Raw genomic sequence first — 13,672 nt, 5'->3', positions numbered from 1 at the left:
TTATTGAGGGCAATATAAGATTACTTATTAGTTTTTCAGTTGTCTATTCGCTATAAATCTATTAATGACCATTTTCCGGGTGGCAGATGAAAAATTGCAACGAGTGCATTGAGCGAAAAAAACTGCATCAGAGCATTGAGGCAACGAAACTTTGCTTAAAAAGTGAATAGACTAAAGGCAAAATTTCCGACTTGCGTTAGTCTTGCTCTAGTACCTCAGAGCCAGACTAACGTTGAGACTTTTGGGCTCGAGCTCTTTTTACATTGGTAAATTATTACGAAGGATTTTTTTTCTTAGGATTACGTTCATAGGGCTCGATGCAGAATAGAATTCTTCTACATCCAATGCATTAATTAATAGAAATCGCAATTTTTGGTTAGTCTGACTCTCAGGTACATATTTGTCTCAGGATACCATTTAAAATACAGTGAAACCTGTGTAAGTTAACCTCTAGCGGTGCACTACTTTATTGGTCAACTTAAACATGTGGTCAACATATAGAGGTTGATTTATGCGATAAAGACTAATTCCGTGCCTGAAAAAGGCGGTCAACTTAGACAGTTGGTCAACTTACAAGGGTAGTCAACATACAAGGTTGGTCAACTTTACAGGTTTTACTGTACTTCGGTTTCGATGATGGGCCTTATAAGTGGCCTAGTAGTTTGAAATACCGCTTTTCACACTCAGGCGCGATCCCTGAGATAGGAAAAATGAAAGACCATTAAAATGTAAACAGAGCAACCGCGATTCCTTCTCAGTATGTCAAGGGACCCAGAAATGCTAGATCACGTGAAAAAGATCTATCAACTTCAACCAATCGGCTGTGGCAGAAAAGAACTGCTAGAGCACTTGCCTCTTGGGTAGCTTTTAGTAGAAATTCGTACCTCAAGTCTTGTTCGTTAAACTTATTTGTGCGCTATCTATCCCGGTCAACTTTTGGTGTCTAACTCTTAAACCCCTTCAGTCGGCATTATGAAATATTGGACCAAAAATGTTGATATTTGGTACACAGTGTACAATGGTAAAGGGTATCTTATAGACAAAATTTTGAGTTTGTAGGAGAAAAATTAAAAGAGGTATGGCACGTCCAATATTCTGGACTTATATTTTTTAAATCAATATTTCATATACAAAAACGATAAAATACCGAACAAACTTCATTATAAAATGTTCTACAAACAATTATAAAACATAATATAAGCGTTTGAAACGATTAATTTAAGATTGTATATTTTTTAAAAAATCAGGAAAAAAACCTCGCTTTTCAGATGAAAATCCATGGTTGGAAAAATGAGTCACTCTCTATCTCTCAATCCTTATAAGTCAGTGTTGTCAATCCCAAAACGAAAAATTGTTTCACAGATTATAAGTAGAATGTAAAGAAAAAATCAACTAATTAAATCAATTATTAAATGATTAGTAGCTGTTTAAAGTGTATGTCCGGTATGCCGGACACCAGGTCTGAAGGGGTTAAAGTCTGTGGTAAGAACCTAAGACACTTCCCACGGTATCATGCTAAAAGGTAGGGAGTTGTTGGAAATGGAGGTTTTTGCAAAACGTGTGCGATGAATATCTATATCCTCTGCTATTTAAAGAACTGGAAATGTTGACAAGTGACAAAGCACTTCACCAGAGTGTGTAGAGATGTATATCTCTGGTTAAAACCGCTCATACATACTTTAAATTTGTCTTTGTTTCAACTGATTTTCGATATTGGGTCTCAAACCTAGTGAAAGCGAAGAATGCGATGATTTTCAAGTCTTCCATTAGTTATGGGGACGGAAATAGTCCGGTACGTTTAAGCATTAATCGAAAGAATCTAGCCGTTTGGCTGCCAGCACGTCTTGCAAAGTCTCCAGTTTGCCCTTCGGTCAGAGGAAAGTGGTCTCCCCATCCTTAGAGTCTTCGTCTGCCTTCGTCTTGACCAGGAGGAAGGCCGTGCGTTTTTCCGTCAGCGGCAGGGTGGTCGAAGCTGTCGAGAGGACGCGGGTGCTGCTGCTGCGACAGGAGGGTCGTCTGGGATCTCCCCTGCGCAACATCCGTCTGGAATAGGCAGACGATAGAACGGATTGAACCTGGAAAGGACAATTAAAATTGATCAAAAACTTGCGACGAAGAAATAACAACTGTTAAACAGGGCCCGATTAAAATAGGTGAAACACTCCTGCAGTCAAACATTACAATTTTAACTTTGGCTGAAACAATCTTAGTCAGTTCGGGCCCCTAAACAGAAGAGGCCTAGTCCACTGCCTAGTTGGCATATTAAATAATCAGGTTCAGCTGTTAAGCAAGGGCGTGCACAGAACTTTTGGGGCTCGTCACAAATTACTTTTCCCGGCTCCCCTCCATGTTGTTTACCTCTATATTTTACCTCTAATTTTAAAAATATTAGGCCCCCTTTAGGCTAGGGCCAACAGGTGTCTCTTCTCTCCCCCCCCCCCCTCTGTGCACGTCCCTGCTGTTTAGTGTTAAAAGAGTGCGATTAGGGAATTATTTGTTCAAGTTGTTTTGAGCTTCATAATTTTTCTAGCACAAAACACATAACTTGTGTATACCCAATTAAAGTTGAGTCCTGTAAAGAAAGTAACAACAAAAAATTTTCCTCAAAAAGTCATAAAAGCATGGAAACAAGATGGCATTTTCTCTCGTACAAATAATGTGATTGCGATACCATAATCAAAGGGCGTACAATCGCTTGTAGAGATTATACTCCGGAGGTAAAGATTTGTAATTGAAAACATTAAATTGTTTAGGGTTTGGATTCAAACAATTTTCAAAATAGTTTTACATTTATCTGCCTACATTAAAATCTTTTCCTAGTTTTGCTTAGTTTAAATTTTATATGAAACTTATTTCGTTTGAAACAGTATATTACTATATTCTACGGTCAAAGATATGGCTTTGTTTGAAACCGATAACTATTGAAAATTCCCTCTAATACGTCACAGCATAAAGAAACCATACAATTTCATACATGTGATCCCAAACTAATCGAACCATTTTACAAGGTACTTGTTTGGTTTATCATTTCATTTTCAACAAATATCAGTGAAAAATTATAGAGAAAAAAAAACTGGCAACAAATGTAAAATAAAGAAACTAAAAAAAAAAAAAAAACTCGCAATCCACTATCAATTAAATCTCATTTTAAATTATTAAGAAGAAATGTTTGATAATATGCAGCATTCATATTAAAACAAACACTAATTTTAAAATGTAATTGTTTGAAATGCCATATTTTGGCAACAGAAATGAATTCGGGGTATTTAAATTATCATATAACATTCAAATTATAATATATAAAGAGCAAAAAATACTATGCAATTCGTAGAAATTTTAACAATTCTTTCAGCTTCATATTTAAAAAACTCAAATAAAGAATTTTCTAAATAACAATGAGTTTAAAGATGAAATTAAAACATAAGAAGAAATCAATTTAAGAACAAATGCATCTCTACATAGTGTAAAATGAAGTCTCCAAAAAGCGTCTGTGTGTTTGAACTCGCAAAATTCGAGAAACCCCAACGATTTCTATGAAATTTTTAGTTTCTTCCTTTAGGTCCTGAGGAAGCTTGCAGACCAGTTAAAAAAAAAAAAAAGATGAATAGTTCTTTTTTTATTCCAATTTAGGCCCAATTTTCACATAAATTCCTGAATATGGTGGTGAAAAATTACTTCCACAAATTAATATTATATATCGTTGGAAAGAGTAGAATTTTCCGCGTTCTATGCAATTTGTTTCAATGCTCAAACTCAAAGTTTCCCAAACTGTGGTCCGCGGACTCCCAGGGGGTCTGCAAGTTCATGCTAGGAATTCGGCGCTGCTATCCAGCTAAAAGGTTAAATATAATGGAGATTGAAGGACTAGTAACGATATTTTAATTTAAAAAGAAAGCACATTTATGAGGAATAAAAAAGTTCTTGCTTAAGTACATGCAGGACGCAACAGCCCCTTCTCCCGGAACTCTCGGAAGTAAACACACTATACATTAATTAGTTTTGTATACATGACGAAGTTCATATTGTTACTAAACTATATTAAGTAAAATGCAAACATTGCATATTTTTCCAGCTGGGATACTACTTTAAATAAAACTTTTGCTCCAAAATTTACATCCATAGTTAATAACTAAAATCCTAAAGCACAATAAAAATACAACTTATATGAAAAATTAACACACTTAAACTAGGCTAACGATGTTTTGTTCACTAACTTCAAAAGTTCCTTTTTATTATTAAACTTGCTTTTGGAATTCGGTGATAACATTTTTATTCCTAATTAAATTTCAAATAGAATTTTACTTCCATAATTCAAAATAATAATGCAAGAAATGAAAACCAGACGAGAGCTCTGAAAAATATACAGAACAACGAATAAATAAATGTAATGGAAAAAAAAAGAACATATATTTGAAAAAAAAAATTCCTGTGTCAAACCATTTTTCTTTTCTTTTCGCGCGTGCCCGGAGGGGGGGGGGAGGGGGATCCACGAAGTTCGTAATTTTCCGGAGGTGGTCCGAGTAGGTCTGAAGTTTGGGGGCCTCTGCTTTAACTTAATTACGGTGGGAGTTATTTACGTTTTTAGTTCGTTTTTGTTTAGGCTTAGCTGATATTTAGGTACTGCTTTCTTCATTAAATCTCTCAGTAAAAAGTGAAGGAATTGTCCCACAGTTTTGTTTTTGACACCATTGGAAAAAGCGACATTTTTTACTCCAGATATATCTCAACCATTGGTCGAAAAACTAAGTTTCTATCTCCAAAGGAAAAAAGTTACTAGCGCTTTTAAATCAAGTTCAAAAAATATCATCTTCATTCAAGTTGTTAACCATTTTATTTTCGTGTTTCCATGGTTACGCTTTTTGAATCCATCTTACGCATTTTAAAAGGTATTTTCGCAATTCTTAAAAGTATTTTCATATGCGTCGCCATTGTTTAGAAGGGAAATTTTGCATGGTATTTTTTTTCCTATTATTTAAGCCTGATTGTTGAATATATGTCACTTGACACAACTTTTATTCTTAAGATAGACCGAGCAAAGCCGGGCAACGCAGCTAGTACAAATATATATTATTGTTACAGAATATGTTAGTTTTTTAAAATGCAGTAATACTTACTTCAGAGTTTAAGAAGCAATATAAAACAGCCACAAATAATCCCTAAAATGAAAACAAAAAGTTTGGTTAAAAAAGTGTGATAAGATTTTAATACATGAAACATGAAGGCACTTATTTGATAAAGATACGTCATTATATAAAACCAACAACCTACTGTATTGAATGAGCTTTGAAAAATTCCATTGGGAGGTGCAGTTAAGGAAAAAAAAAACTGGTCTAAGAATGACTGTTCATACACATTTAAGAGTAAACAATAGTCCAAGAAACTGTAATTCAAATAAAAAAAGTACTTGGAGGTCACAGTTTATTTAATACTTTCATTTATACGCATGCTTTGCTGCTAACACTGGTGGGAACTCAGGGGGTGGGAAAAATCACTGAAAATTATTCACTCAGTAAAATCTCTGAGCGGCTGCTCATTGCACATACAATCAACATTAACCACCTTCCATTGGAGGCAAGGTGGCTTCATTCGTCGCCAAGTTGGGGACAAAACTTGGCGACCAAAAAAGTGGCGATATATCGCCAAGTGTCCGCCAAGTTATAACACCACTTGAGTTTGCATCGAAATTAACAATGAATTCCCCCCAAAAAGGTACAAAAGACCCTTTTAGAAGCACCCGAATGCAACCAAAAAAAGAGGTGCACAACTAGACCCCACTAGGAGTCTACGTACCAAATTTCAACTTTCTAGAACATACCGTTCTTGTGTTATGCGACATACATACACACATACGCACATACGTACATACAGACGTCACGAGAAAACTCGTTGTAGTTAACTCGGGAAACTTCCAAATGGATATTTCGGGCGTCTATACGTTCTTTGGTACATATGTACGTGTGGTCGGGTCGAAGAAAAAACTCAACATTCACTTGGGGGTGAGCAAAATGGAAATGAAGACCGATTTTTGAGTGAAATTTTTTTCGCGAATACAATACTTCCTTTTTTGTAAAAGGAAGTGAAAAATGATGGCCACGAACGAAGCCACCGTATCTCATAGGGTTAATCTAAGCCAGTTGAAATACAAAAAGCAAAACATGTTTACAGAAAAAAAATCTGGAGAGGAAGAGGGGCGGGGTTCACAGTTAATATCAGTTGGGTGGTACAGAGAAATGTACTAAAGAAAATAACTTTAGAAGCATAGTACTATACGTGAAATACACCGCCAGCTCAGTCATTTCACGTATTTCTGCTTTAGCCCTGGCTAATTGGGCGGTAATTTACTGAACATAATACTATAGTTCATATTTGGTTGAGGAAAAAAAAACACCTTTTCCATGTTTTATTTGTTGTCCAAGAATGTATGCAATTGCTTGATTGCTTTAATAAAGAGTTACGAATAAAAGCAAGCCAACAGAAGAACCATAAACGAAAAACATGCTAAGAAAAAGAATGGAATCCTCCAGATATGTCGCGGGAAAAAATGCCAACAAATGTCAAGGCCAAATGGCAAAGTTACAGGGACTAAAGTATACAATAGAATAGATGAAATATTTTCTTCGACTACGCATAAAAATGCTTACTTTTCAAAAAAAGAAGAAAAAAATCTATTACACGTCACGGAATAGAAAATTATATATCTTTGTGGAATGTTTTACGGAATGTATTGAAGAACGTGTAAGATTTTATTATAAAAGTTTGATTAAGAAAGTTCCTACTTTTGTGAAAAATGTACGAAGTAAAGAAAATATATTCACGGAACATTTTTCTCAAATTTCAACCTAATTTATAATCATACGTAAATCAACTTGAATTGGAATTTTTCATGGCATTTGTACGTGTTTATGGGGAGAACGTTTGAGCAACCAAAAAATCCATTCTGGTTGATTCCGAATACATTTTAACGAGGTTAGTCGTGATTTCTTTATGTATGTATGTATGTATGTGTGTGTGTGTGTAAGTACCTCGCATCGGTAAAAAACGGTTTGTTGTAAAAGATAGCAATCCTTAATGTCAGAGCAGGGTCCATGCGCTGGTATCGCTATGAAAAATCAATTTGTACTTTTTCCTTTTCACGGATTACGCTTTGACATCTCTGAAAAGTTCACCGCGTTTCCACGTTATGATAATCAAGAAACGAATTAAATATTGCGCTCTACCGGGACCACCGTGACAAAGCGCGCGCTCCATTCGTCGCCGCGCGTTCTTTCTACCCAGGCCCGGAAGCATATCGACCGTTCCCAAGCGGTAATTCTGTAAGCTACGCTATGTTATGTAAGACGGCTTGGTTTCTTGCGTGCTCGATAGATGGCGCCACTACTTTTTCATCATTTTTTGCACTCTTTTCAAAAATGTCTAATGTTTTTTGAAATTTTAATCATGGATAGAACTTAACATGGATTTAACTTTCAGAGTCAAAGAAATCACTGATAAAAATGCTGCAAATGTAAGTTTTAATTTTTTTTCTTAATTTAATTGCGGATAATCCCGAAAAAAAAAATGTTATTAAAGGGACAGAACAGCCGACTTAAATTATTGGAATTGAAAAAAAATGTGACAATCCATGTGCCTATAGGTTTAACGTTGTAATTAATAATTTAATCAACGGTCTAATTGCTACAACTATATCAATTAGGTAACATTATATGCAGTATTGGGGGGAAGTACATATATATAGTGTGAAAATGTAAGTCAGAACAGCTCTTAGGGAGATTTAATAAATACAAAATCAGCTATCGCTGTGTGCATAAGACAGACATAAGACCAGGGGATGGCATACAGGATCAGAGCCTGATTACCACAGGGGCATGCGTGGCACAGGCCCCTCCTCTTAGATTTCAGGGGTCCCAAAATCCCCTTTATTTATCATGCTAATTCAAAATAAATAATAATTTTCCTCAGAATCTAGAGTGCAATGATGTCATTGATATTTTTGCAAATGCTAAGACAAGGAAAAAATCTCTTATCTGTTGATAATAATTCCCCTTAAAAACTTGATCTCTGTGCAAATCCTATAACCACTCCAAGTTTAGTCTGTAATTACTATTAAAAGTTATATCATAGATAACTTGAATATTTACGGTTTACTGCAATGGGCAAAGTGCAACTACATCTTTAATAATTATTGTATACTATATCACTTCTACTTGTTAAATATATAGTACTATATTTTGACATGAGGTACCACCAAATTTAGCATGGCTGTGCTAATGCGAAAGTATCGAAATATTTTATAGCTTCAGTACATAGAATAAGCAGGAATAGGAGGGGTGGAGCACAAAATGAATTTCATGCCCAGTGTTCTCAAAAACCTTTGTCGGGCCTTAAGGGGGCCCTGAAATAGAATTGTGCCCCATGTCCAATATCAGAATGATCAGGCTCTGTACAGGATGCACTGCTAAATTGACAATTACAATACAAAGGCAAGTTACTTTCAATTAAATGTATATATAATATGTTTATTAATATATGTTTATGAAATCCATCAGCAGCTTTCATAAAAAAAATCTCGAAAGAGTGCTACATGCAATATACCAACAGCTCAGTTATCTCATCCAGAGACTGCGGTGTTGTCCAGTACTGGACAGAGGGGTGGCAATTTAATGAGAGAATTTGTATTACATTTCTATACACAACTTTTTTTAAATAATCTTCCTTGGCGAATTACGACTGTGGTGGTTTTTCGAGGGGCGGTTTAACAAGAGGTTTAACTGTAGTTCTGCCTTAGCTCTGGCTTAAGGCAGTAACTTACTCGTTAATACCCAAGAACACCATTGCTGGTGTTTCTCGCTGGGTTTCTTAATTTAATTTAACTGCCAGTCTGTTGGTACTCTGAGCACCAATAAGAGGATATTTGCCTCCTGCATGGTTATTGACTGTTCCAAACTGATGAGTTCATAACAAGGGCAAAACAGCAGCCTCTGGGTGGGATAACCATGCTGTCTGGAGGATATGCATGCAGATTGCATGAATAAGACCAGCCTGGTTAGTAGTTTACAATCCAATACCAGTTTCTGGTTCTCAATTTGCCTTTTTATTTATTTATATTAAGTTGATAAGGGTAATGATGATCTTTTCTTGAAATTATTTTTGATTTCATAATCAGAAACATTGAACCATAATTTGTTTTTTAATTTTGATAATATAAGAACTGAGGGCGAGCAGGAGGGACAGAATTAAAAGCTTGATTATTTGAATAAAACAGAACAGAATTTTTTTTCAAAAAAATAATCATTTTCATTTTGTGTTAAATGCCCCATTATATATGAAAAAAAAAAAGAGTCAATGTAGTTTTCAACATGAAAAGTATACTTCTGAGCATTAAATATATGTTGTACCCGTCATAAAACCTATCGACACATGATAAGGTATCATAGATCATTTTCTCTTGAATTTATACATTAAGATTTTTAATTTTTAATTTAAAAAAAAGATAGTAATTATATTAGCTATGAAGTTTTAAGGTATTTTATTTCTTAATTAATTGGTTAACTACACATCAATAGGTGCACTGACTGATTACTTTTAATATCTTCTTCTCACACACTAAAAACAAAGCTAAACTGACATGAAATAAACAATAAAATAGTGGTGCCATCTAGTGTTCCCGAAAGAATTAGCACGTCTACAGAATTACCGCTTGGGATCGGTCAATATGCTCCCGGCTCTACGCTTGCTATCAACCCTATCGTTGCCAATACACGTGAGTAAAGATGCGAATTAAATATTATGCTATGTGAATGGCATTAGTGAATGATATTTCATCATTTGTGGTGTCACCGTCAGAGGCGTAAACAGTAAAAGCGCACCGATTAAAGATTTTTTTTTTTTCAAATATTAAACGTAAACAAATTTATCAAAAAAATGGTCTGATTCTATGTTTTTAAGCACGCTCTTCCAAAAAAAAAAAAAAAAAAATACTTTTAAAATTTTGGAAACAACCCCTTTGGGCATTTATTTGTTGAGTCGTAGAGATAACAGCTTACAATGATTAGCGAACTGTGCACTCCTCCCCCTTTTTTTTGTTACAATCGGATGTTAACAAAGGACGCTTTATTCATTTTTTTGTGCAATTATTGAGCACTCAGGATTGCTAATTGTTTTCATTTGACTGTCCTTGATGTTTGGTTCCTTTTTCAACCTCACGGTCCTCTGCAGGCGCGACTCCTCCCGGTAACCGCTGCTCCTGGTCGGTGGCCTCCATGTCCTAACACACACGCACGCTCATACACACTCACACACATCCACACATGTGCCTTTACACACACACACACACACGTCAACGTGCGTACACAAAGGTCTACGCACACACACAAGCCTACACATACACAACTATGCACGCGTAACCGCCCAAGAGGAGGGACAGGAACCGTTTCTAGAAACAAGCGAGTGGGGTAGTAACCAATTTGAGTTAAAAATTTCAGAATTCAAATTAATTAATTAATTATTATTTTTGAGCAATCACGATTGCTTATTGTTCTCACTTGACTGTTTTGATGTCCTATGATTTTATTTTCCCGCCAGCACCCTATGCAGCATCACCGTCGACCGGCTCCTCACGATGCTCCTCCTATAGCGGAAGCCGTCTCCAGGTTGCGTCAATATCCTACACTTACACGCATACATACACGCACGTATAAACAAACACATACACACATACACATACTCAAACACATACATACAGACACCTACACATACACACACACCTACACACAAGTACCCATCACACACTCATCACACTTATGCCTACACACAACTACCCACACACTCATGCCTACACACAGACACAAACACATATGCCTACACACACATACACATTCCACACCACACACAAACACTCATACACACAACTACCCACACACTCATAGCTGCACACAGACACAAACACACATACCTACACACTTATACACATACCCCCTACACACAAACACACATACCCCCCACACACATAAACACACATGCCTACATACACACACATACACTCGTGATTGCGAAAAACATAATTTGAATTCAAGAGGTCAAAATTCAAATTAATTTTTCTTTCACTGCGTTCACTTAAAGAAGTTGTATAAAGATTCATCGGATTTCAACAGAAATCATGTGGTACCTATAGGAAAATGGCAGCATATGCTTGTGTGGCTTTTAAGAGCTGCCTTTAACCCGAGCGATGGCGGTATTGGACGATAAATTGCTCTGAATTCATACAAACCGCTTTAACAGATTGTTGATATTCGACAATAAATGCTAAAGCTTGACTACAGAGAGATGGCGGATGATCTTGAAGCGGAAACATCATTTGTACGTGTGTAATAACGTCGAATCAACTAGAAAGCGCAGAGCAGTAAAGCTTTGGTTTTCTAGAAGCGAAATCCCCGAGCTTTGGCATCGCTACTCGGCGTGACGCTGAAATCAAAGTCAAGTGATTCCGGCGTGGACATTCACCACGCCGATTTTGCTCGGGCGCGCATGCGCAGAAGAATCAAGTTTTCCTCTCGGCGAGAAGCGACGCCGAAGGTCGGCGATTCGCTCCTACGAAACCAATGCTTAAGAGGTACGACGTTCTTGTTCTTCCTTTATATTACGAAATAATAACAAACAACCTATTACAAATGATATAAATGATGTTTCCGCTATTAGGTCATCCGCCATCTCTCCGTGGTCAAGCTTTGCTTATTTGTTAAAGCAGTTGGTTCAGAAATTAGTAAACTTCGCGTTGTTGATACACGCATTGGTGAGCTTGACCTCATGATCCCATTATCCGAAAAGCACCAATCAGTTTTTAGTTACTAAATTATGTATATAATGCTATTTAAAAGGCGTACAAGGAAATCATATAGTATGCTCATCATATTTTTGCAATTCCCATTAAAGGAATTATTCAATCAAATTTTATCAAGCGTTATAAAAATTTATCATACAATGTTGTTTTCTGATAAAAAGTAAAAAGTTTAAAAAACTACCAGCAGTATATTAGTCTGAAAAGCTTTTAATCATTTCTAAAACGAACAACCTGAAAGCTACTGCTTATGGTGCTAAAATGTATAGAACTTGGTGGAGTTGAAACAAGTAATGCAACAACATGTTTGTAGCTTCAAAATTTATTTACGAGATCTAAGTGCGCATCGAATTGCAGTTTTTCTGAATATGAAACTAAATTTTATGGGAAATTTGAAGAGTAAAAAAAAGTAAAACAGGAAGCAACGCGAACAAAATAAGTATAAAGCAGAGTATAAAATAAAAGATGAGCATAAAATGAGAACAGAATACGAAGGCAACTCAATTTATCTCGGGTTTGAAACAAAAACCCCCACATGGTCATTGACTGGGAAATGGGTTTATTCACTGGTTATACATTCTTTTTACTGAGTTGCTGGATCACTTTTTTAAAAACTTCTCCTCCTCCAACCCCCCTCCCCTGAAGAATAACAAAAACAGATCTCCAGATTATTTTTAACAATGGGGTCGTTTCCAAAATTTTAAAAGTATTTTTTTCGGAAAGAGCATGCTTAAAAACATAGAATCTGACCATTTTTTAATTAATTTCTTTAAGTTTAATATTTTTAAAAAATTACTTAAATTGGTGCTCTTTTATCGTTTAACGCTTCTGCCGATGACATCACAAATGATGAAATGCCTTTCAGTGTTGCCATTCACGGTGCAAAATATTTGATTCGCATCTTTACTCATGTGTATTGGCAACGATATGGTTGATAGCAAGCGTAGAGCGCATAGACTAATAATAAGAATAGACCGAGCAATGGCAACCCTTTTGCTGCTCATAAACCAAACCATGTGACTGGTGGATATCCTAGCAACAGCGGGCGTTGATCGTAGCAGACGATCGAAATAAAATAAATAAAATTGATGGAACACGGAAGAATGATTTTTTATGGAGTCCGATTTGTAAATTTGTTATTCTAAGTTGTAAATATTTTGTTAATATAGTGAGTTTTTCGTTTAGATAGTATTATGCATTTTCTTTAGTCAATTTCAATAACTCTCTAAGTAATTAAATATTCAAGCGCCCAAAAAGAGTCGGCAAACGGTAAGATTTTTACCTACAATTTCAATTTAAGATACCGATTAGTACATTTTTGCGTTAACGCAAAACGTTTACGCCATTACGTTTACGCCAACGCTGACGTAGTAGTTCCGAATGAAATAAAAGTTACTGAAAACTGTGACCAAAAACTATTACTAGTGTCAAAATAATGCATAACTAAAAAAAAAAAAAACTTCAATCTCTGCACTTGGAAATTTTTTTTTAATGAAAACACATTGTCTTAAAATACATGACGAGTGTCAAACTATAGATAATGCTGCCATCTAGCAACCATGCTGCCAAAGTCTTCGCCAAGCCCTTCCACTAGTCACGTGATACATCTATGAACCAATTTTCTTCATCAGCAAGAATGAAAAAGCTCGGTCTACTCTTATTATTAGTCTATGGTAGAGCGCAATCTTAATTCGCTGCTTGATTATCATAACGTGGAAACGTAGCAGAAAGAGGCGGCAAAGTGCATCATTTGTGACATCATAAAGACCACGCCTTGTTTGAAAAATCGGACATTTAAAAAAGTAATTAAAAAAACTGTTGGGAAAATGAAAGTATTTT

The 13,672-nt window shown here is 35.8% G+C and overlaps 1 protein-coding gene across 1 annotated transcript in view; it reads right to left on the bottom strand.

The window, feature by feature from the left end:
* Positions 1-1,843: 1,843 nt before the first annotated feature.
* LOC129219845 (corticotropin-releasing factor receptor 1-like) overlaps positions 1,844-13,672 on the bottom strand; it is a 167,627-nt gene continuing 155,798 nt past the window's right edge. The window contains exons 9-10 of the mRNA XM_054854154.1: positions 5,115-5,156; positions 1,844-2,075 (exon numbers count right to left, since the gene is read on the bottom strand). Coding sequence (XP_054710129.1) covers positions 1,872-2,075; positions 5,115-5,156 — 246 coding nt within the window. The 3' untranslated portion in view covers positions 1,844-1,871. The remainder of the gene's footprint in view (positions 2,076-5,114; positions 5,157-13,672) is intronic.

Source organism: Uloborus diversus, chromosome 4 (assembly GCF_026930045.1).
Source record: "Uloborus diversus isolate 005 chromosome 4, Udiv.v.3.1, whole genome shotgun sequence".
Classification (NCBI taxonomy): Eukaryota; Metazoa; Arthropoda; class Arachnida; order Araneae; family Uloboridae; genus Uloborus; species Uloborus diversus.
The sequence above is the reverse complement of the archived record's forward strand: the minus strand, read 5'-3'. Positions and strand labels throughout refer to the sequence as shown.